Source organism: Geospiza fortis, unplaced genomic scaffold (genome assembly GCF_000277835.1).
Source record: "Geospiza fortis unplaced genomic scaffold, GeoFor_1.0 scaffold66, whole genome shotgun sequence".
Lineage (NCBI taxonomy): Eukaryota > Metazoa > Chordata > Aves > Passeriformes > Thraupidae > Geospiza > Geospiza fortis.
Genome location: NW_005054312.1, coordinates 9,929,776 through 9,953,700, shown reverse-complemented (window position 1 = coordinate 9,953,700; position 23,925 = coordinate 9,929,776). Strand labels below are relative to the sequence as shown.

The following is a 23,925-nucleotide window of genomic DNA, read 5'->3' as shown; positions in this document are numbered from 1 at the left end:
CATTCTTAAGACATTCCTGCAACTTCAGTGGTAATGATTCGTTGTATTCTTCCTTGTGCCTCCCTGTTCATTTAAACTGAATTGAGTCAATGAAAGACTGATAAAAACTTACAGGATCGCACTCTTCGGGGTCGTGCTCAGGGCATACTCTTTTTGATTGGACTGCAACAAACTGATCTTCAATTTTTTCACATTTGTAGTGGCTGCACTGATCGAGTGGCAGGATCTCATTAACCTAAGATTATATAATAAAAGCAAAAGTTGGTTTTTTTCATTGTGATAAAGTATGTCTGAGCTAATTAAGTTCTCAGTCCTCAAAGATTCGCAGATGCTTCTGAACTTCTTTCAACTGGCAAAAATGAAATTCTACAAACTGTAGCTAGCTTGGAAGTTTAAATCCTGGCTCTGAACACTTAGACCATAAATTAGAAACCATTGCTCCATTAGCCACAAAAATCAAGAATTTGATACCAAATATTGTTCAACTCAGAAAGCTGATACATTGTTTTTCAAAGTAATTTCAGTATTTTATTTTTACCAGTAAGGGACATGAGTTGACTCTTAGCTGTTCTAACTTGTATGGGCTAACAGATCTGAAAATGAAAAGAATACTTACATTGAGGACATGAACAGTGTTGTTACTGAGTTTGACTTTGCAAGCTACTTCGATACACTTCCCACAGCACTCTCCTTCCTCAATCATGTATTGGTAACCCTACTCAGAAAGAGATGAAGGAGAAAGTATGTTGAAATGGTGATGGAGAATTCTAGTCTAGCTGACTGGGCAGTCTAGAGAACCTGAACTCACCAGCGGGCAAGATGTCTCACACTGAATGGTTTCACACTGCACAATGTTTGCATTAGTCTCTGGATCCTTCTCAGAACTGCAGGTACACTTCTTACATGAATTGATTACTACTGACTTTCCAACCTGCAAGACAGAAAAAAAACCCCAAAAACCATTCAAATGCCAACAGTTTCTGTATAATATAAAGGCAGAGTTGAAAGCATTGCTGAGAACCATAGAGGTTGCTGAAACTCAAGTACAGCAGTTCTCAAATTCTCTTTGAACAGAAATTTTTTGGCTTCATGCCTTGCAGGAAAGCTCATATTAAGAGGAAACTAAATGAAGCAATGTAAAAGGGAGCAGTAAATTATTAAATTAAATTAATATTGGTTTTTACTGTCTAATTATTTTACCAGCTTTTCAATGCTCCATTTAAGAATATTTTTCCTCTATCAGTTATCTTCAGTGGTTGTAAAACAATTATAATTTAAAAGCAGGGACTAAAATAGGCCTTTACATATGCAGATACCTAAGCAGAGATCTAAATTTACATATGGATTTTAGTCTTTCGGAAATGTATCCCCAAAAACTCCAGTGCTAATATTTAAATTATGAGTTAATGACCTAAGTACCAATTTTAGCAAAAGGGTTTAGGTATCAAATCAAAAATGTTAGCTTTGGTTTTTTAAGGTTTTCTGGGCTTATTTCAAAGAGCCATTAAGTTTGGGCTATTCATCAGATTGTCTGGCAAAGTCATTCATTACAGTGAGAGGAAGCTTAAAAAGAAAGTACATCACTAAAAATGGTACACTCTTCTTTTATACTACTCGATGAGGAAGACTTCTGTGACAAATTTGATTTTGACTCTAAATACCCAAACAACTTCCAGTTAAGGACTAGAGAGAAAAACTCCCAAAAACATGTACTGGGAAAAGAACTTTCTCAAAGACTTATTTTGGTAGAAAGAATGTACTTTTCACTTCCAGCAATATACTGCTATATCATTCTTACCGTGTACAACGTTCCATTAATCACACAGATATCAGGTATTGGTTCTAAAAAACAAAACAAAAAATTAATTCCAGAATAACTCAAATTGTGAGTCTTCCTAAGAAGTCAAGATGTTACCAGGTTTTGTTAGTAATGCACAGAGTATGGAAAACTTGAATTCAATCTCCCTATGTGCTTAGACTTCATATATAGTGTAGCTGAATGTTTAAGTAAAGTTTCATCATTAAAATCAACTGGAAGAGGTGGAGAGGAATAGCTTCAAACTTGAGCTATGCCTGAAAAATCCCTTTTTTGCCCTTTCAATATCTGGTTCAATTCAAATTAAATTAGTTTTTTCCTCTGGGAACCCTTGGCCTCCAGTGATAAACAAAGATGCTTCAGTTATTGATTCTTTATGACCTTTCAGAACATGGCTTGTATGAAAGATTGACCCTGTGGAAAAAGGTATTCCTGCTAAGGTATTCCTACTAAAGGTATTCCTACATAATGTAAATCTGACAACATGGCAGAACCCATCTATGTCTTTCACAGAACTGCTTTGAACTTGCCTACTCCCTTGTTTTGACTTTCCTTTTTCAGGCTTAATTTATGGGTACTTTTTTCTTTTTAGTCTTTTGCACAAGTATACGTACATAAAATATATGTATATAAAAGTGTATGTTTATACATAAACTAATATAACTGTTGGATTTTTTTATTTTCATGATCATCTGGCAAGAGTGTAAGTATAATTATTGCTTTTCATACACTGTCAATTCAGTTACTGATTACAATTCACTTTGTACTATTGCTTCCTGTTACTTGGTCTTAGTAGTTAACTGTTAAGTAATTAACAGTTAACTGGGTAGTTAACTGTTAAGCTTTTTAGTGGCTTATTCTTGTGTTTATACATTTTAGTTTAGTTGCATTTAGGCTAATGTTAATGTGCTCCAATGTTCCATCAATAACATGAAAAAGATGCATGGATAACATTTATAATTACAGGTACAAAGATGGTTGAGCTATATAGATCAGTGAATGTTCAAAATATTATTCTGTTCTCTCACCCATTCTCTCACCAAAGCTAAATGAAAATAGCATTATTTTTTTAAACAAAGCTTCAATGCATATTTAGCCAAAAATCATTGTGTGTTCACTGAGACAGAAAAATTTAAGAAATATTTTGCTGTTATTGTGATACATCAAGAACTTCCTTAGATATTAACGGAAGTGCAAATGTAATTTACTGGAGTGGTATTTATACATGTATTTTTAATACTTACTGCATTCAAATTCAGGACAACATGGGTCTTTTTGTGGTAGTACAGCCATGGAAACAAATCCTAGGTCACAAGTTGTTTGCTGAGCTGTTTGGCATGGGAGTGGCTGGCATTGCGCAGTAGCAGTGAGGGAGTCACAGACACATTTCTGGCATTCATCTATCCACTCCTCTCCAGGCTGAAAATATGTAAATTATTTATTTTTAAATGCTCCTTTATCCTAGTTGTTCAGTTTTAACTTAAGATATACTCTCAAAATTAGTAGGAAATTCAGATTGTAGTTGTTTTAGCACATCATTTAAGAACAGGTATGCTAAGAATAACCACAGAATTTTCTTCTGCATAAAAAGAAGAGCATTTTACATTTCACGCTTGTCTACTTATGTTTATGAAATTTAAATGACTTTTATTAAAGCCAAAAGTCTCTGCCATGGTCTTAGTGAGCTTTTCTACCAAGAGATTACTTAAAAGTCTGGTAATGCCAGGTTAAATAATTGTGTGCTGTCAGGTCATTTGTTACAGACCAACTTTGTTACTGAAATACATAAAGGTTGATTTGAATTGGCTGTTAAAGGACAGAAATTGGTGTGGTTTTGCAACAGTGGTATATTATAAAGCAGGAAGGGGAACAACCTTTCGTGCAGGATTGACATCAGTGCAGTTTCTTTCTACTGAAGTTGTGGTGATTGTTGCTGTGGTTGGTGAGGCAGCTTGTGATGTAGTTGAGGAGGCGACTGAAGGAGCAGGAGTTGTCAGATGACATGGCCCGTAGAAGGGCTCAATCTCACATTCATTGCTGCAAAGTGCATAAAAATTACAGCCAGCTCTATCTGTTCTGTTGTATACCACTTCCCCTGCAGATGAAAATTGGAAAAGAAGTTACAAGAATGAAAATACATAGGGAGAAAAAAACAAGAAAATATTGTGAAAATATTAAGTGTATTCATGTATAAAACGTTCTACATTTAGATGACTTTGAGTGGTTATCTTTAATTGAATAGAGTCTTAAGGGTTTATATTGCTTATGAAATCTTTTATAATCATAAAATAAGATACTTACCAGGAGAAAATAAAGTTTCAAACACATGACAAAAGCATGGAGGTATTTTGCTGGATGTAACGGATGTGCTGGTGGAAGAACTGAAGGTTGCAGGAGTGCTTGTTGTAACATGGCTTGATTGTGATGTACCAGTTGAAGCTACTGTTGAGTACAAGTAATAATTTAGTTTGCAGGTACAGGATTTTGATCTAATAATTTTAACACCTTCAAGAGGTCTATTCAACATTCTGGCAAACCAAGTGAACATGTTTTCTGCATTCAAATATTTGAGCTACTCATAATTGGAGATTATGGAAATTTTTTCATTGCACATTGAATAACATCTGGCCTTTGGCAAATCGGACAAGATTTACCTCTAACGTTTTGAAAAGTTTCAACTTTCCTCATTTAAGTAAGAATTAATACTATGAAGTTAACCAAGCTGACAAATATAAATACGAGTAACAAAGGGGGAGATTGATTAAAAATTGGTTTATGTATTTTAAGGAATATGAATGGTCACAGATTCATATAATCACAAACTGGTTGAGGGAAAGAAGCCACAAAACACGAAGATACAAATGTTGGTGTAAAGAAAAAGATGGTTGTAAAATTTTAAAAAGTAGACAATGACATTCCTGGGCTGACAGTAGTACTGAAGAAAGATGTTATAGCAGTATTTTCTACATTAGGAGAAAAAAATGTTATAAGAATTTACCTGTGGTAATTCCTGAATGAGGAAGAGTTGTAGTGAGCACAGATGAGGGGCCAGAAGTGGTTATTGATCTTATTTCAGATGAAGTGGAGGCAGGGCTGGTGGTGCTAGTGATGATCGTGGTTTCCTCTCTGACAGAGGCTGTGGTGCTGGGGGCAGCTGTGGTGCCTGTTGTGGTTCTTATTTTAACTTCAGAGGGTATTGTGGGAGATGTTGGAGACTGGGTTGCCAGAGTGGAAGTTTCTCCAGGAGCAGAGGTGGCAGAGGCTCTTGTGGTGCTTCCTGCAGTGGTCCTGGAGGTGCTGGCAGTGCTGGTGGCAGTAGTGGCCTCTCTTGTTGTGGGGGGGGTGATGGTGGTTGTACCTTCAGTCTCAGGGGGAGAGGTGCTGGTGGTGGTAGCGATGATGGTTGTTTCCTCTCTGGCTGAGCCTGTGGTGCTGGGGCCAGCTGTGGTGCCTGTAGTGGTTCTTATTTTAACTCTGGACGATGTTGTCAGAGGTGTTGGAGCCTGGGTCGCCACAGTGGAAGTTTCTCCTGGAACAGAGGTGGCAGAGGCTCTTGGGGTGCTTCCTGCAGTGGTCCTGGAGGTGCTGGCAGTGCTGGTGGCGGGTGTGGGCTCTCTTGTTGTGGGTGGGGTGATGGTGGTTGTACCCTCAGTCTCAGGGGGAGAGGTGCTGGTGGTGGTAGCGATGATGGTTGTTTCCTCTCTGGCCGAGCCTGTGGTGCTGGCGCCAGCTGTGGTGCCTGTTGTGGTTTTTATTTTACCTCCCGAGTGTGTTGTGGGAGATGTTGGAGCCTGCGTTGCCAGAGTGGAGGTTTCCCCTGGAGTAGAGGTGGCAGAGGGGCCTGTGGTACTTCTCTCGGTAGTCCTGGAGGTGCTGGCAGTGCTGGTGGCGGGTGTGGGCTCTCTTGTTGTGGGTGGGGTGATGGTGGTTGTACCCTCAGTCTCAGGGGGAGAGGTGCTGGTGGTGGTAGCGATGATGGTTGTTTCCTCTCTGGCCGAGCCTGTGGTGCTGGCGCCAGCTGTGGTGCCTGTTGTGGTTTTTATTTTACCTCCCGAGTGTGTTGTGGGAGATGTTGGAGCCTGCGTTGCCAGAGTGGAGGTTTCCCCTGGAGTAGAGGTGGCAGAGGGGCCTGTGGTACTTCTCTCGGTAGTCCTGGAGGTGCTGGCAGTGCTGGTGGCGGGTGTGGGCTCTCTTGTTGTGGGTGGGGTGATGGTGGTTGTACCCTCAGTCTCAGGGGGAGAGGTGCTGGTGGTGGTAGCGATGATGGTTGTTTCCTCTCTGGCCGAGCCTGTGGTGCTGGCGCCAGCTGTGGTGCCTGTTGTGGTTTTTATTTTACCTCCCGAGTGTGTTGTGGGAGATGTTGGAGCCTGCGTTGCCAGAGTGGAGGTTTCCCCTGGAGTAGAGGTGGCAGAGGGGCCTGTGGTACTTCTCTCGGTAGTCCTGGAGGTGCTGGCAGTGCTGGTGGCGGGTGTGGGCTCTCTTGTTGTGGGTGGGGTGATGGTGGTTGTACCCTCAGTCTCAGGGGGAGAGGTGCTGGTGGTGGTAGCGATGATGGTTGTTTCCTCTCTGGCCGAGCCTGTGGTGCTGGCGCCAGCTGTGGTGCCTGTTGTGGTTTTTATTTTACCTCCCGAGTGTGTTGTGGGAGATGTTGGAGCCTGCGTTGCCAGAGTGGAGGTTTCCCCTGGAGTAGAGGTGGCAGAGGGGCCTGTGGTACTTCTCTCGGTAGTCCTGGAGGTGCTGGCAGTGCTGGTGGCGGGTGTGGGCTCTCTTGTTGTGGGTGGGGTGATGGTGGTTGTACCCTCAGTCTCAGGGGGAGAGGTGCTGGTGGTGGTAGCGATGATGGTTGTTTCCTCTCTGGCCGAGCCTGTGGTGCTGGCGCCAGCTGTGGTGCCTGTTGTGGTTTTTATTTTACCTCCCGAGTGTGTTGTGGGAGATGTTGGAGCCTGCGTTGCCAGAGTGGAGGTTTCCCCTGGAGTAGAGGTGGCAGAGGGGCCTGTGGTACTTCTCTCGGTAGTCCTGGAGGTGCTGGCAGTGCTGGTGGCGGGTGTGGGCTCTCTTGTTGTGGGTGGGGTGATGGTGGTTGTACCCTCAGTCTCAGGGGGAGAGGTGCTGGTGGTGGTAGCGATGATGGTTGTTTCCTCTCTGGCCGAGCCTGTGGTGCTGGCGCCAGCTGTGGTGCCTGTTGTGGTTTTTATTTTACCTCCCGAGTGTGTTGTGGGAGATGTTGGAGCCTGCGTTGCCAGAGTGGAGGTTTCCCCTGGAGTAGAGGTGGCAGAGGGGCCTGTGGTACTTCTCTCGGTAGTCCTGGAGGTGCTGGCAGTGCTGGTGGCGGGTGTGGGCTCTCTTGTTGTGGGTGGGGTGATGGTGGTTGTACCCTCAGTCTCAGGGGGAGAGGTGCTGGTGGTGGTAGCGATGATGGTTGTTTCCTCTCTGGCCGAGCCTGTGGTGCTGGCGCCAGCTGTGGTGCCTGTTGTGGTTTTTATTTTACCTCCCGAGTGTGTTGTGGGAGATGTTGGAGCCTGCGTTGCCAGAGTGGAGGTTTCCCCTGGAGTAGAGGTGGCAGAGGGGCCTGTGGTACTTCTCTCGGTAGTCCTGGAGGTGCTGGCAGTGCTGGTGGCGGGTGTGGGCTCTCTTGTTGTGGGTGGGGTGATGGTGGTTGTACCCTCAGTCTCAGGGGGAGAGGTGCTGGTGGTGGTAGCGATGATGGTTGTTTCCTCTCTGGCCGAGCCTGTGGTGCTGGCGCCAGCTGTGGTGCCTGTTGTGGTTTTTATTTTACCTCCCGAGTGTGTTGTGGGAGATGTTGGAGCCTGCGTTGCCAGAGTGGAGGTTTCCCCTGGAGTAGAGGTGGCAGAGGGGCCTGTGGTACTTCTCTCGGTAGTCCTGGAGGTGCTGGCAGTGCTGGTGGCGGGTGTGGGCTCTCTTGTTGTGGGTGGGGTGATGGTGGTTGTACCCTCAGTCTCAGGGGGAGAGGTGCTGGTGGTGGTAGCGATGATGGTTGTTTCCTCTCTGGCCGAGCCTGTGGTGCTGGCGCCAGCTGTGGTGCCTGTTGTGGTTTTTATTTTACCTCCCGAGTGTGTTGTGGGAGATGTTGGAGCCTGCGTTGCCAGAGTGGAGGTTTCCCCTGGAGTAGAGGTGGCAGAGGGGCCTGTGGTACTTCTCTCGGTAGTCCTGGAGGTGCTGGCAGTGCTGGTGGCGGGTGTGGGCTCTCTTGTTGTGGGTGGGGTGATGGTGGTTGTACCCTCAGTCTCAGGGGGAGAGGTGCTGGTGGTGGTAGCGATGATGGTTGTTTCCTCTCTGGCCGAGCCTGTGGTGCTGGCGCCAGCTGTGGTGCCTGTTGTGGTTTTTATTTTACCTCCCGAGTGTGTTGTGGGAGATGTTGGAGCCTGCGTTGCCAGAGTGGAGGTTTCCCCTGGAGTAGAGGTGGCAGAGGGGCCTGTGGTACTTCTCTCGGTAGTCCTGGAGGTGCTGGCAGTGCTGGTGGCGGGTGTGGGCTCTCTTGTTGTGGGTGGGGTGATGGTGGTTGTACCCTCAGTCTCAGGGGGAGAGGTGCTGGTGGTGGTAGCGATGATGGTTGTTTCCTCTCTGGCCGAGCCTGTGGTGCTGGCGCCAGCTGTGGTGCCTGTTGTGGTTTTTATTTTACCTCCCGAGTGTGTTGTGGGAGATGTTGGAGCCTGCGTTGCCAGAGTGGAGGTTTCCCCTGGAGTAGAGGTGGCAGAGGGGCCTGTGGTACTTCTCTCGGTAGTCCTGGAGGTGCTGGCAGTGCTGGTGGCGGGTGTGGGCTCTCTTGTTGTGGGTGGGGTGATGGTGGTTGTACCCTCAGTCTCAGGGGGAGAGGTGCTGGTGGTGGTAGCGATGATGGTTGTTTCCTCTCTGGCCGAGCCTGTGGTGCTGGCGCCAGCTGTGGTGCCTGTTGTGGTTTTTATTTTACCTCCCGAGTGTGTTGTGGGAGATGTTGGAGCCTGCGTTGCCAGAGTGGAGGTTTCCCCTGGAGTAGAGGTGGCAGAGGGGCCTGTGGTACTTCTCTCGGTAGTCCTGGAGGTGCTGGCAGTGCTGGTGGCGGGTGTGGGCTCTCTTGTTGTGGGTGGGGTGATGGTGGTTGTACCCTCAGTCTCAGGGGGAGAGGTGCTGGTGGTGGTAGCGATGATGGTTGTTTCCTCTCTGGCCGAGCCTGTGGTGCTGGCGCCAGCTGTGGTGCCTGTTGTGGTTTTTATTTTACCTCCCGAGTGTGTTGTGGGAGATGTTGGAGCCTGCGTTGCCAGAGTGGAGGTTTCCCCTGGAGTAGAGGTGGCAGAGGGTCCTGTGGTACTTCTCTCGGTAGTCCTGGAGGTGCTGGCAGTGCTGGTGGCAGTGGTAGGCACAGTTGTTGTGGGTGGGGTGATGGTGGTTGTACCTTCAGTCTGAGGAGGAGAGGTTCTGGTGGTGGTAGCAATGATGGTTGTTTCCTCTCTGGCTGAGCCTGTGGTGCTGGCGGCCACTGTTGTGCCAGTGGTGGTTCTTATTTTCATTGGCTCTGTGTGTCTTGGGGTGATGGTGGTGGTTCCTTGTGGTGAGAGTGTACTTGTTCCTACGGTGGTTGTTGCTACTCGCTGTGGAAGTGTGGGGACAGCAGTTGTTGTAGCTGCAGGTCGTGTTGCTATTGTGGTGGTTTCTGTTGGGAAGTATGTTGTGGAGGTGCTTACAGTGGTTGCTGAGGTTGGAACTGTTGTCTGGCAGTGTTTTCGGTCACAGCACAGCACTGAGACCTCGTAGTCAAAGCACATGGGGTACTTAAGAATCTGGTCCTTATTTCTGCACACAAGCCCCCTGTCAAGGCTGCAGTTAAATTTCTGTTCCATTGTTTTCACAATTGAGTCAGGGTAGTCTTTAGCTCGGCACTTGATGTCTTGTGGCTTGTCACACAACTCATACCCAGCAGCTCTGATGTTTTCAAATGTCTCTGAATCTCCATTTTCACTGCCTGGAGTAGGAGAGTCCACATTAAACCACTGTGTCCAGGCACACTGCTCCACCACGCAGTTGTCTGTGCTATTGGAGATGCGGATTGTGGTGGTGGCTGGCGTGGGCCCTGTTGTTGTGGGTGGGGTGGTGGTGGTTGTGGTGGGGCCAGCTGTGGTGCCTGTTGTGGTTCTTATTTTAACTTCAGAGGGTGTTGTGGGAGATGTTGGAGCCTGCGTTGCCACAGTGGAAGTTTCTCCTGGAGCAGAGGTGGCAGAGGCTCTTGTGGTGCCTCTCTCGGTATTCCTGGAGGTGCTGGCAGTGCTTGTGGCTGGCGTGGGCACTGTTGTTGTTGGGATGATGATGGTTGTACCTTCAGTCGGAGGGGGAGAGGTGCTGGTGGTGGTAGCAATGATGGTTGTTCCCTCTCTGGCTGAGCCTGTAGTGCTTGGTGCAGCTGTTGTGCTAATGGTGGTTTTTATTTTTATTTCAGGGGTGGAGGCAGCATTTGTTGACATTGTTTGAATAGCAACAGTGGATAATACAGTTGGAAGAGTTCCTTCTGTAGATGTAGTCGTGCTTTCCCTGGTGGTTGTGATGGTGCTGGCACTGGTGGTACCTTGGGTTGGTACTCTTGGTCCGGGTGTAGTGGTAGTCGTGCCTTGTGTTGGCAGGGCAGTAGTACTGGAGATTATCATGGTGCCAGGTGTTGTTTGTAGAGTTGATCCTGGGAGAGTAGAGATAGTATTGGGTGATGATGGAGCTTGGGTTACCACAGTGGAGGTTCCTGCTGTTGTAGTTGTGATTTGGTAACCTGTTGTTGAGACTTGTGACATCGTTGCTGTTACTGACGTTTCGCTCTGAGGAGTCGTTCTTTCTCGTTCTCTCATTGGTGTTGTAGTTACTTCACTTTCTTGTTTTTGTGTTGTTGGTAGTATTGTTGTCTGTACTGTAAATGGTGTTGATTCTACAGCAGAAGTTGTGAATTCTCTTGTGCTTGTGGGTGTTGTAGTTTGTGCTTCTGAACATGGTATGTATCTACAGCATGATATTCTCATTTCATAATTATAGCACTGCTTGGATTCTTGGTCCTGGTTATTGCATATTAATCCTCTGCTTTGACTACACTCTATTGTTTGGTTAAGGTTGGTAATTTCAGTATCTGGGTATTCCTTGGCTCTGCATTGAATATCGCTTGGGTTTGTACACACACTGTATCCTTTATCCTTGAGATTTTGATATGTTTCATAATCTCCACTGTCCTCTTTGTTTTCAGGCTGAGTAGAATCATACCATTCTGACCACACACAGACATTTTTCACACATACAGTTGTCACTGGTGTTGCAGTTGTAATTTCTGTAATTTGAAGGAGAAAACATAAGTCTTGTCTGTTCTTATTAGAGTTCCAAGAAGAAATTATTCATCTTCCATACCTTTTTGTTGTTGTAAATATTTTTTTAATATTGTGTAATATTTTAATTTTAATGATCTTGCTTTGGCAGTCTCAAATTTAATTTCTAAAGCAGGTTTTGACTTTTTGCCTTATTATTGTAGAGGTAGTTTCTTTGACATCTATTAAAGATTTGTAGCTAAATATAGGTAATCTGATATCCTTTGCACAGTATGTCACTGCTTAGATAATACGTCTCACAATTGCTTTGGTATAAGTAGAGAAGGTTTTATTCTCCTTGGTATTATCTCTGTATTTATTTACACTTAACTGCATAACCACACAGACTTTAAAATATTTTGACCAGTTAATGACTTTTCTACTTGGTTCAATATTACCACATGTAACATATTTACAAATATAAAATATATACTTAACATATGTGTATTTTATATGTAGTACATTATAACAGAGAATACACATATACTATATATGAAATATATAATCTAATAGGTATTTTCTATGTATTTTAATAAGACTTCATATCCCTGGCATTATGAAGATAACCATGTGGAATAGATATTACTTTCTCAATATGAATGTTACTTAATAGAAGACTTAAATTTGAATATTTAGTTCTTGCTGTAGTATAATTTTGTGGATATGTTTCTCACAATTACTCAGAATTTGGTCACTGTAATTAATTAACGGCAGGAATAATATAGCAGTGTACTCCGAAGTAGAAGAAAACTGTTGATTTGGGTATTAAACAGAATTAGGAAAGGTTCCAAAGAATGGTTATAAACGGTTTAAAGACTCCCTCAAAATAAATTTCTTATGTGCTCACTAATTTAAGAAATGGCAGAAACTGTGTGTTTTCAGAAGTTGGTCTAGAACTGCTGGGGGTTTTTGCAAGGAAATTAGAAGATTCTCCAGGCTGCAGTGATTAATAAACTCTATTAATTTTTTCCCAAGGATCACCATGGTAAAACAGAGGAAACTGAGTTTGTAAGTAATGCTGTATTCATTTCTACATCCTTAACTATTCTTTTTCAACTAAAGCTGCCAGGTGAATTGGTGGCTCCAATAGAAGTCAATAGTTTCAAGTAAAATTATATACTGTTAACTGATGAAAAAGTCCTGCCTTTCAGGTACTTTTTAGTCACTTACAGAGATTTTGGAGTTATTTTAAAGATTATTTATGCATACCTGAAGCAGTAGTTGTGGGCTGACTTGTGGAAAATGTAAATGGGGTTGTGGTAAAAATGCCACATTTAAAGATGTTTCTGCTTATTGTTCCATTGACATCGCATGTTGCACTGAAACACCATCCAGTTCCATCTGTGGTGTTGTAGATGAGTTCACCATATTTATAGCTATTCCCTTCATAAATGCAGTTGCAGGCTGTAATTCAGAAGTTTACTGTCAGTTCAGGTATCTATGAAAAGATAGTATCCAATACTTCTTTTTCTAAATAATTTTTCTTAGCTGTCTTACCTTTATCATCGAACTTGCACTGTAAACCTTCTGATGTGCACTCACTGAAACAGAAAGCATAAAAACCCATATATTTTGTGAATGTGATGTAATTTATTAGTCATCTTTCTGACAGATACTGGCATCAAAAGGCAAGGCACTTTGTGTTTATTCCTAGAGCTTTCTGTTCATTTTGGCTCCTTTTTGGCCATTATTTTCCAAAATCTTCCTTTATATTAAACCCAAACCTATAAACAGAAGTGAAGTTAAATATTATGCAAAGTTATGGGTAGAAGTCTTAAGGCAGACTTTCCTTTTTTCCTTCATATCCCTTTCCTTGCATTTGCAGTGTTTTTGTACTAAAATAGAAGGCTAAAAGTGTGAGTCTATATGCTCAAATGATGCAAGTATGTTGCAAAATCCTTGGAAGAAGGCCACTAATAAATATCTTTACTCACGGCACAACATTTTTCCTGCCACAGGAATGTGAAATAAAGATAGCCTAGTCATAAAGGACTTCTTGTTCTTGATGTATCTTAATGCTGAGGATTTACAATATAATCAGAAATAAATTCATTAAAACATAAAATCTTGTAAAACCTTCTTATTAATGTAGTAGAAAAACTGCCATTGGATTGTAAGGCATAATTTCATCACAGGTAGCATGAACTGATCCTGTACGTAACAGGAACATACAACTTCCCCCTGGAGTTTTGATCTTTCTTTCCTTGTATAAGATGAGGTTGGTATGTTAAGTCTTACCATATTTTACATTCATCTCGCTGATATATCTTTCCATCTTCATCATCATAACAGTCACAGAGACTAACACACTTCATCTGATCCTCATGAAAATATGGCTTGTCTGGTGGGCAGTTAGGGTAGCAGCCTGAAGGTGGAAAAGGTAAGAATGAGATACAGTCAGCAAAGGTTTTATTTGCACCAAATACATTTGCAGATCTTGTTTTTAATTGTCATCAGCTTTCTACTTTATGTTTTGGAATAGCTCTAGGAAGAAATGCAGAGTTACTAGCATCCGCAGAACCCATCCAGAAGGAACTTAGTCCTAGAGATCTTCTTACTCCAGTTTCCATAATCTGCTTCCATTCATGTGGATATAATGATACTAGAGAAAATTCAATTGTGCAAATGCAGTTGATGGAGGAAATATACTTCATCAAAGACAATGTAAAATATAGCAATATGTACCCACTAGTAGGTGCTTGCAGCTATTTTTACCTTCTAAACCTGGCAGGTCATTGAGGCATTTTCCACTTGGGTTCTTACAGGTCTTCATACAGGAAGCACCACAAGGCTTATAGTGCCATTCACATTCTCCTTGCTGATTGTAGTAATCACAGAACAGTGCTGAGGAGAAACAGAAAGTTGAACATATTCGGGCAAAGAAAAAAAAGATCAAATAGCTTAAGCATGAAAAATTGGCACAGTGAGATATTAATGCACATATGTAAGATACTGTACACTTAGCTACACTTTCAGAAGTGTTTATGACATAAAACTTACGACAAATTGTTGGGCTTCTCCAGGCTATGCATACACCAACTTCACTGCATGCTTGAGCATAGGCAGCTACTGCTGTACAAAAGCAATCACAGTCTCCTCCAGTGTCACAGGCACAAGCATCTGTCACACATGCTTGGTAATATTTTGCTGGTTCAACCTGTTATTAAACAGAAATATAATATTATGCATCCTGCCCTTCTAAGTGATTTCTTATCTTTGCTAGAGTAGTTTTCTTACAATTGTAGTATCCCAGAGGAAAGGCCTACATTGGTAATTTCTTTTTCTTTTGGCAAACACTGCAAGACACCTGAGGTGATGCCAAATAATACATCCAAATCATGTATTGCCAGATTTTTAGAAACTTAGACTTGTATCCTGGTGTAAGATTAGATTAATTTTCAAAAAAAAAATATTAGGCAACTGCACAGTTACCTGACAACATTTGTTATGTACTTAGTGTCAGGTAAAGGCTATGCTGATACTTCATTCCTGTGTTATTATTTCATTGAGCTTGCCTTCTCTACCTGGTATATGAGAATTTTTATTTCAAGTCAAGCTGCAAGGAAATTCATAGTAATTATTAAATTATTATTATTTTGTTGTTGTTTTTCTTTTTTAAATGTCTTTTTATTTCTTACAAGTAGGAACTATAAATCTGTCCCATTGTGGGCGATTCAGACTGGAGTTTTCCTGGCACAATTTGAAGTGAAACATATTAATAAACAAGGCATGCATGTTAAAACCTATGAGAATAGCACCTTCAACAACCCACAGGCTTAGATTTGCCACAGTAAACATCTGCCCTGGTAATACCTGAGAGTGACAGGCAGCAAAGACATTGCTGTTGATGATGCTACACTGCTTCTCTGACCAGGACTTCCGATAAGGGTTGGTAGAACATGGGTCATTGACACTGGCAGCATCAGGGCATGTAGAGGATACTTTCCAGCTGTTTCCAAACTCTAGGACATCCTCTACTACAGATTGACTCCTTGTAGTGAAGTCATTGACGCTGTTGCCATCATAATTTCCACAGAGACCACAGACCTGGCCCTGCAAAAGGATGTAAAATAAAAGAATAATGGATGTGAGAAAACTTGAAACAAAATCTGAGACTGAAAAAATACTTGAAATCCATCTCTTAGAATGGTGGCGTCCCATTCTATCAGTCCTAAACATCTTCATACTCTGGAATAGAGGAACAGAATATGACCACTATAGCTAGAAGGATACTGTTCTTAACTTTTTTCTTTTAAATACGAACAATAAAACCATCTTTGTCGTCATAACCTTCTGTCTTTGAGATATATTTTTAACAAGGATGTGAGGACTCACAGCTGACCAAGCTTTTAATTTAAGCCTTGTTTTGTACAATAGCTATATATGTAAAAACAACCTTCTAACTATTAAGTACTATCAGTTCAGACACCTAATCTATTAATTGAGTCTTTACCATTAAGTCTGCTCACAGGTTTCTAAAGAAGTTACATTTTCCTTGTGCATCCAGAAATATCCCTCATTCTGAATGTATAGATCTGTACAACTGTGAGAGGCTACAATACATGCTTTTTCTATGAAACTAAGGTGCATAATTTCCATATTACTACTATTTTTAAAAAATGCTGGTGAGCGATGCAGGGAAAGAACCTATGGTACTGAAAGAAATTGGTTCTAAATTATGCTTAGTTTAAATACCTAATTTAAATGTCATTGTGGTATGCAGTAAGACAGAAAATTCTGTATTTACTACAGTTTTTAGTGCTTATATATCATAAGCTAAGAGGAGTATGAAAATTGGAATTAATTTTCCTTATCATCTGTGTAGTTATATGCTTGACAAGTACTTGGTGACATAAAAGAGGCTTTTACCTATTATACACTTCCTTGTCCTTGAAGTGTGATAATTTGTGTGTCAATGAGAACTGGAAACAATGGATTATTTTCAAGATCAAGCCTATTCAGTTGATGTATACACAGGTAGTTATGTAATTTTAATAAGTCTGATAACCTGTAATATTGTTCAGTTTGTAATTTCAACAAAGTCTAGTCCAAAATAGTGTTTTGCCAACTCAAGTTCTATCAGGCCAAATAGGCACTGGAAGCTGCCTTCCAAGCTCAGAATGGCAGCAGGATGATGACATGGCATCCTGAGGTCCCAGAAGAATGGAAAGTAATGTGGAATGAATGGCAGGGATGCTAGAGACCATCACTATTTGGGATCTTGGCAGGGTCTCAACAAGATTCACACCCAGTCAAAGCTGGACAGTAAATTGCCATTGAACTGCTAGTTCCGCACCTTGAAATGAGGGCTGAGCTTGATGAAGATGCTGGTTTTCTTGTCCCACATGAGGATCAACCCACTTTTGGTCTCAATTACCAGGTACATCCCCATATAGCGGACTGTGTATGGCACCTCGTCATTCTGTCCTCTCTTTACGACACTGACACGCTCTTCACCAAGGATCAGTTCATAGCTCTGAAACATGAGGAAAAGGTAAGGAGAAATGAGCTCAGTAGCTGCAGCTGTGCTCTCAAAACATTTTTCTGCTTTTAAGAGTACTATGAATAAATAGTTTATACAATGAAAACAAATAATCAAAATGCAATGAATCAAAGCAATCTAATTCAAATCTCGGGTTCCTGGAAATGTGGTAACATATTTTAAATGGCATAGGTTAAAAAAATGTCTTTTGACTGTCATGGAGAAACTACATTGCATACAATAAAAGAATCTTCTGACACAATAGGCTAAATTTCTGCCTTTAGACCTTTACTTTTCCCAAGGATGATGTAAGATAGTGTGGGAAGTAGAAAACATAGAAAGGTAGGAAGATCTACCAAATATTTCACTTGAATCTGATGTAAACCTAATTTAATAGTTGAATTGCTTTTTAAAATATTTTTCGAATTCTTTGAAGCAATAGAGATCTAGGCTTCTCCTAAGCCTTAGCAGGTACAAAACAAAACTGCTCTATATGCAAAACCTTCTTACCTCTAAGAAAACTTTGATAGACTTTGAGCAAGTTGTCCCAGTGTTGCCACAGGGAACATTTTCAGTGGCAACCCTGAAGGTCCCATTGACTGTGCCACTTTTCCCACAGTGGTCCTGGGTAGAGAATAACATTTAAAAATAGATTATTTTTACAGATAGGATTAAGATTAGCCCTCATTTGCTACTGCTAGCTATCAGTACCTGGACTAGTGTGTATTCACAGTTTCCATTGAAGCTGAAACTTTTGTCATCAAAGGTGTTATAATGACCATCTCCATAAACAGCACAAGTTCCCAGACATTGATCTTCGGTACATTCCCACTTCCTATTCTTGCATACACTAGGGGAAAAAAGAATTAAATATTTTAATAATAACAAAACTTACTCTTTTGTGTAGACATATCTGAACAATCAATATTTGTTTGGCAATCCATCCCTGCCAAATGCTATATTTTTTCTGGAAATAAAACTCTTTTACATTTTTCATGTAAAGAATTAAAGAAAATTCTGTTCTGCTACCTGAATACCTTAACTGCAAAACTAGATACTTAATGAATCGTGCAGTCCTAAAGGTTTCCTTCCATTCTGTGCTTTGGCCATCTGACAGATATCAAAACTAGAAGATCTAAAATCCATCAACTGATTAGATTTGGAATCCAAATCTCTCCTTGTTCTTTTAGTATAAAAGGTCTTTAGAAAAGCAAATGATGGAACCAGGAATGCTACTTCTGCAGATATACTTACCAGGTGTTACAGTCGAAGTTGATCTTTTCCCCAGGCTGATACATGGCTTCATTGTGAATACATGGACATTCCTCTTCAGGAATACAACCACCATTCCCATCTAACACAAGCCCATCTGGGCATATGCAGCCAGATGTACATTGTGAGCTATACTGGAAAAGATAAAAGAAAAACATAATTTTAGAGTGAAATGATCACATTAGAAAAAGGAAGATTAAGTTCTCATTAAAGGTGCCTTATATGGTCTTACTGCTGCCCAACTTAAATAGGAGAGAACTATAAAGTAATTAAAGGGCAATGTAACAAAAAGTTTATTAGCCATAGATTTAATAAAATATAAATCTGTCAAAGAAAAATTTTTTATGTATACCAATCCTGATTGTTCTGCTGGAACCTGTGAAATTTAAAACACATTGGCTCTTGCGCTTTGTAATGGATGATTTGTGACTGGATGGACTTTTAAAAGAAAGACAAGTAATAGTTTTTTCAGTTTGGCTGAGTTATATTGAAATTAATTTATCTCATATGGTACTTACTCATGAAATGGCATGTGGCTACCAAGAACTTAAGTGGAGTAACATGATTAGATGCAGTGTGGTATGAGAAAGAATAATTTCTCCTAGCCAATTTTTAGCCTTTCCTACAGAAGGCAAATAAGCAGTAGAGCTCTAGATTTTTCACTACTAGTTACTGTTACCTGCAGTAGCTGAAGAAAGGTAGACACTAATCTTACGAATTGATTTGGATATTTCTTATTATATTTTGATCCAAGGGTTCCATTATTAATGCTTCATAACATCGTTTCAGGGCTTTTGCTACAAGAATAATGTGTCTGTGTTTTAGGTTTGGAGTAGATCCAATAGATAATTACTTCAGCAGCAAGAGCATAGACAAAACCTGGAAGCACCATTTCATTGGGCCATGACAAACTTACACACTGCATATCCAGAGTCTGGCAACTTTTTTGACATTCTGCTCCAGTTGTTCCTGCTGTGCTGTTTTTACAGTCAAAGTAGACCATGGGAGATTCACAGTCTAGAGGAAGGAAAGAAGTGGCACAGGGCTTATTTCACACTGTAGCCATTTAAACCATCTATAAGTTCTTTGGAAATTCCCTATTTCAGTTAGCAGAGATTGCTGTCCCTATTCAACCTGCTAATTAGATTCACTACAGAGTACTGGAACCCCCCCCCCAAAAAAAAAAAAACCCACAAAATATATCAGAATAAAAAGTCTTTCTGTAAAAAGAGGTTTTATGAGTAATCTAGTTCACTCCTGCCTTTTATGACAACTGTAGCACTATGACTAAGTGAGAAATGCTTCTATTAAAAATCCATTAAGAAGAATCAATTCTATGAACTACTCTATGCAAGACCTGGTAAAGAGAAAAAAGTAAGTGGAAGATTATTTTTACCTGAAGTTGGATTTGGTGCTCCAATGCAATTCAGTCTTCCCTGGACACAAGTGCTGTGAGAGAGGGAAAAACAATCTATTTTATTATCTCCTCTCAAACCAAATATTGAGATTGAGAGCTACTTATCCCTTGTCAAGTTTCAGAACTTTCAAAGGAATTCTAAAAACCTGTTTTGCAGTCTTGGGAAAGAATTTCTCTCAATACCACTACACATGCTGTTTTCATATGATATTCATTGTTGCTTAGCAGGAAAATTCATAGGTTGTAATACATATATGTCATTGCTCGTTACTTACATTCGCATAAGATCTCCTCTTGTTGCTGTTGTTGTAATTTTATACTTGAAAGATTACGGAATTAAATAAAAAATGCACCAAAGTACAATTGCCCTATCAATCTAGAAATATTACAGAATCATAGAAACCTTTAGGATGGAAAAGACCCTTAAGATCCCCAAGTCCAAGTGACTCAACCACTTCCCTGGGCAACCTGGTCCAGTTCTTGACAACCATTTCAGTACAGAATTTTTCTTAACATCCAATCAAAAGATCCCCCGGTGTGACTTGAGGCCATTTCCTTCCATCTTGTCACTTGGTACTTGGGAGAAGAGGCTGACTCACATCTCACCACAACCTCCATTTAGGCAGTTTTAGAGAGTGTGAGCGTCTTCACTGAGCCTCCTTTTCTCCAGGTTAAACAACCTCAGGTCCTTCAGCCGTTCTTCATAATACCTGTGCTCCAGACCAGCTCTGCTGTCCTTCTCTGAACACACTCCAGCATCAAAATGCCTTTCTTGTTGTGAGAGACTCAAAACTGAACACAGGATTCAAGGTGCAGCCTCACCAGGACCAAATACAGGGGACAATCACTTCCCTAATGTCAAAGTCTTTGCAAAAGTCCTGGCAGACAACATCCCCAGCCTTTCCCTCATCCACTTAGCAGGTCGCCTTGTCATAGAAGATCAAGTAGGTCAAGTAGCAGCTGCCTTTCCCAAACCCATGCTGGCTGGGCCTGATCCCCTGTTTGCCCTGTAAGTGCCACTCAAGATAATCTGCTCTGTGTCCCTCCCTGGCACCAAGGGCAGGCTGACAGGGTTGTAGTTCACCAGATCCTTCTTCTGGCCCACACTGTAAATGGGCATCACATTTGCTGACCTCCAGTCAACAGGACCTCCAAGGTTAACCAGACTGCTGACAAATGATTGAAAGTGCCTCTGTGAACACTTCCACCAGCTCCCTCAGCACCCTTGGGTGGACCCCATCTGGCCCCATAGAGCTGTATGTATTTAAATGGTGTAACAGGTCATTAACCATTTCACTTTTCATTGTAGGGCTCCATTCTGCCCTCTGTCCTCATCCTGCAACTCAGCGGAATATATACCATTTGTAAATTTGAAAATAAAGTTAAAAGAACTTGAAGAAATTGAAGAGAGAGCATTCTTTTGAAATTCAGGGTGAAACCATCTTACACATTCCAGACTTTAATGAGAAAATACACGTTATTTGAATGTTTTAAAAAAGATTACTTACCATACATGCCCATTTTCATGGGCCACTTCTCCAAATGGTATAGGAGATCCTTTGTAGTAGCAGGGGCATTCATTAGCAGGCACACATTTGCCACTGTCATCCATGTAGGTTCCATTTACACAGGTGCAGCCATCAACTGGGACAAACTTAATGTTGCATGTGACATCAGGCTCACTCAGAGAGCGGCAGGTGGGTTGACAGGAAGAGATGGTATAGCTGTAGCTCAGGGATTTGGGACATGAGGTGGTGTATTTTGCTTGAGAGAGGAAAATGAAATAGATTGTTAATTCCAGATGGTAAATTCTCATGTGAAAAAGGAAGAATCATAGGCAGTAGAAATAACATGTAAACAATACACCTCTGCTTATGTTGCATATTTCATGTAAATGTATTTCTGAATAATGTCAGAGTTTGATCTGAAAAGCTATTGTACGTGTGGAGTAAATGATGCATGCAAAGAAGAAAAGATTTTTTTCAAATGGAAGTTTAGAAGGAAACCTCCATTTGATGCTGCCATCCAATGCCAAGATGCTTAAATCTCTTGAGGAATGAGACAAGATATGTCCCCGAATGTCAGCTGCTATGCTGAAAACAGACATACTGGGTGAGCAGAACCCAGCATGCAGCTTCAAAGACATGAATCTGCAAGTGTTCTGGTGAGTATTACTAGTGCTGTTATTCTAATATAACACATTATCTCTGCAACAACTTGTGATACTTGTAAAGCTGTAGTGAAACTCTAAGTTGCACAGAAACAAGTGGAGGCACTTCCATAAAAACAGTCCCTTTCATAATCAAACCACATCTCCCTTCTATTCATATTCACTGTTGCCAGCAATGGATTGATTCTAAGGGGACAGCAGAGAATTACTTCCAGGAGTGCACTTAACAAAATCCCTTCCTCATCACTTACTGATTTGTCTAGAAATGAGTAGAAAATAATCTCTGATCAGCAATTTTTATTGATGTGTGTTCTTAGGAAATGAGGAGAGTACTTACTGCAGACATCAGTCCTCCATCCCTGCAGCTGGATTCCTTTCGCAGCACAAGCTCTCACATAGGCAGAGAGAGCTGCACACAGACAGTCCTCACTATTTTCACAGTTACATGTGTCAAACATGCAGTTCTAAGAAGGGAGAGAAAAATAAGGTCTCAGCACTGGTAATATTCTCAGTCTTTAAAAAAACAGTGAACTTTATCTTTCAAGTCTTATTCCTTAATCTTTCTTCAGATATGCTCACTCATAGACAACAGTAACACAGCTTTATCACTGTCTAGTCTTTGTCTAAGGTTCCTGGCAGGGGAAAATGCAGGTAATGAAAATTGAGTCAATTACTGCAGTTATAGTTAGGAAATAATGGTCTTAAATTCTGTTATACATTTTGCAGCCTCTTGGTCCTCTGAACCTTTTTGGTGGATATGCTGCACAATAGCACCCAAAGCTCTATTCACAAGGTGCAGTCCAGACATCCCATTTCACCAGTGTCAACACCTGGGTGACTCCTAGTGAGAAGAGTGGTTCGCAACACGTTGTTAGCAGACTGATGATAATTAGGTAATAGGCTTTCTGTTCCAAGCAGTTATTAATGAGATGCCAGGCTGATAAGGTAACAATGGACTGATATTCAAACAAGCATTTGACATGCCTTTAAATATACTATCTGGCTTATGTCTAAAACCACCTGGGAGTAAATAGCTGCCTTTTCATCGGCAAACAAGTCAGGACCTTGAAGCCAAGACTGACAATCGAAATAAAGTAATGTTACAACACAAAGAGAAACACATGTTGAAGGAAGGAGGTACTGCAGCACAGCAATGGGGATACAGGCATTGCCCAAGACATGTCTGGAACAGCTCCTCTTTCTATTGTTTCCAAAGGGAAAAGCAGCAGGGCAAAGTACCGTGTGGTAAACAGCGGGATTCACTGCATAGTGACAAGCAGCAAAAGGTCCTGTGCTGTTAGTGAGCAGTCCACACCAATGCTGAGCGTATTTTTCTGTGAAATGAAGAAACAATAAAAATGCACATTACTCTTTGTACTTCATTAGTCATAAACCCATGCTTGCCCTGGCCCGTGCAGACAGTTTTGACATTCCATTAAATCTCTTCTTCTCCTGTCTTTTTTTTTCTCTTTTCACTCAGCTTGTGGGCCATGGCTCCTAAAACCAAAGAAGAGGACTTGCTGAAGGAGATGAATTAAAGGTTTCCAAAGATGCTCCTGTAATCCACTTCTCTGACATGAAGCTGTCAGCTTGGACATCTACCCTATTTTCAGTGACCTTGCAATTTGCTTCACTTATGCTTCTGTCACTCTTTTTTTACATCCTTACTAATCTTCAGTGCATTCATTTTGAATATTTGTTTCGGATTTCAGATGTAAGTTTTTATCAAATATTTAATGACTTTTTAATCTTTGCTTTCCAACAGATGTGTTTTCCTTAGAGATGAGCAAAAAGAACAAAACAAACCAGAAGAACATTTAAGAAGCACTCACCATTATCAATGCTGAGTGCACAAGGATTCTCAAAACTCTGTTGGATATTAGGGCATGAAGCCTGAGTTTTCCATGTATTAGCAAATGCTGATGCTGTTCCCTCAATTATTCCACTTATGACCTTGAAGTCATCAGTTTGGATGTTATTGAAATTTCCACAGAGACCTGTTGAAAAGCAGTGAAAAGTTTATACTGCTCTGACTACGAAAAAGACATTGATCAAGGTGTCATTTATTTCATTCACTCACCACAAGTCTGGTTTTTGAAAGAAGCATCCAGACGCACAAACACTTGCATCAGGGGTGTGAACTGCACTTCAACCTGGACGCCAAAGCTTGTGTCCATGATCATGAAGAATGAGGAAGGTCTGAACATGGTGACATTAGCTACACATGAGAAACAAAACAGTCGCTTTCTGAGCAAGGCCAAATGCTAAAAACACCATACTGCTCTTTTTTAATTTCTATTGCATTTTTTTGCAAGTTCAGAAGTAAAATCAGGATCTGGAGGTCTGAGATATCACATGGAATCCTTAGTTATTGAAACAAAAATAAAATTTCTTCCTAAGGAAGTGTAAGCAGAGGGGTAGGAACAAAAAATAGGTAAAAGA

The 23,925-nt window shown here is 41.4% G+C and overlaps 1 protein-coding gene across 1 annotated transcript in view; it reads right to left on the bottom strand.

The window, feature by feature from the left end:
- LOC102043226 (mucin-5AC) overlaps positions 1-23,925 on the bottom strand; it is a 55,211-nt gene that overhangs the window by 2,821 nt on the left and 28,465 nt on the right. Inside the window, exons 13-38 of the mRNA XM_031055819.1 lie at positions 23,564-23,701; positions 23,316-23,480; positions 22,723-22,817; positions 21,821-21,947; positions 20,822-21,077; positions 19,293-19,345; positions 18,813-18,913; positions 17,879-18,030; positions 17,336-17,474; positions 17,135-17,248; positions 16,439-16,618; positions 14,956-15,195; positions 14,143-14,299; positions 13,858-13,986; positions 13,381-13,507; positions 12,640-12,683; positions 12,376-12,546; positions 9,933-11,135; positions 4,815-5,267; positions 4,118-4,258; positions 3,691-3,911; positions 3,061-3,235; positions 1,799-1,842; positions 809-931; positions 617-715; positions 113-235 (exon numbers count right to left, since the gene is read on the bottom strand). Coding sequence (XP_030911679.1) covers positions 113-235; positions 617-715; positions 809-931; positions 1,799-1,842; positions 3,061-3,235; positions 3,691-3,911; positions 4,118-4,258; positions 4,815-5,267; positions 9,933-11,135; positions 12,376-12,546; positions 12,640-12,683; positions 13,381-13,507; positions 13,858-13,986; positions 14,143-14,299; positions 14,956-15,195; positions 16,439-16,618; positions 17,135-17,248; positions 17,336-17,474; positions 17,879-18,030; positions 18,813-18,913; positions 19,293-19,345; positions 20,822-21,077; positions 21,821-21,947; positions 22,723-22,817; positions 23,316-23,480; positions 23,564-23,701 — 4,970 coding nt within the window. The remainder of the gene's footprint in view (positions 1-112; positions 236-616; positions 716-808; positions 932-1,798; positions 1,843-3,060; positions 3,236-3,690; positions 3,912-4,117; positions 4,259-4,814; positions 5,268-9,932; positions 11,136-12,375; positions 12,547-12,639; positions 12,684-13,380; positions 13,508-13,857; positions 13,987-14,142; positions 14,300-14,955; positions 15,196-16,438; positions 16,619-17,134; positions 17,249-17,335; positions 17,475-17,878; positions 18,031-18,812; positions 18,914-19,292; positions 19,346-20,821; positions 21,078-21,820; positions 21,948-22,722; positions 22,818-23,315; positions 23,481-23,563; positions 23,702-23,925) is intronic.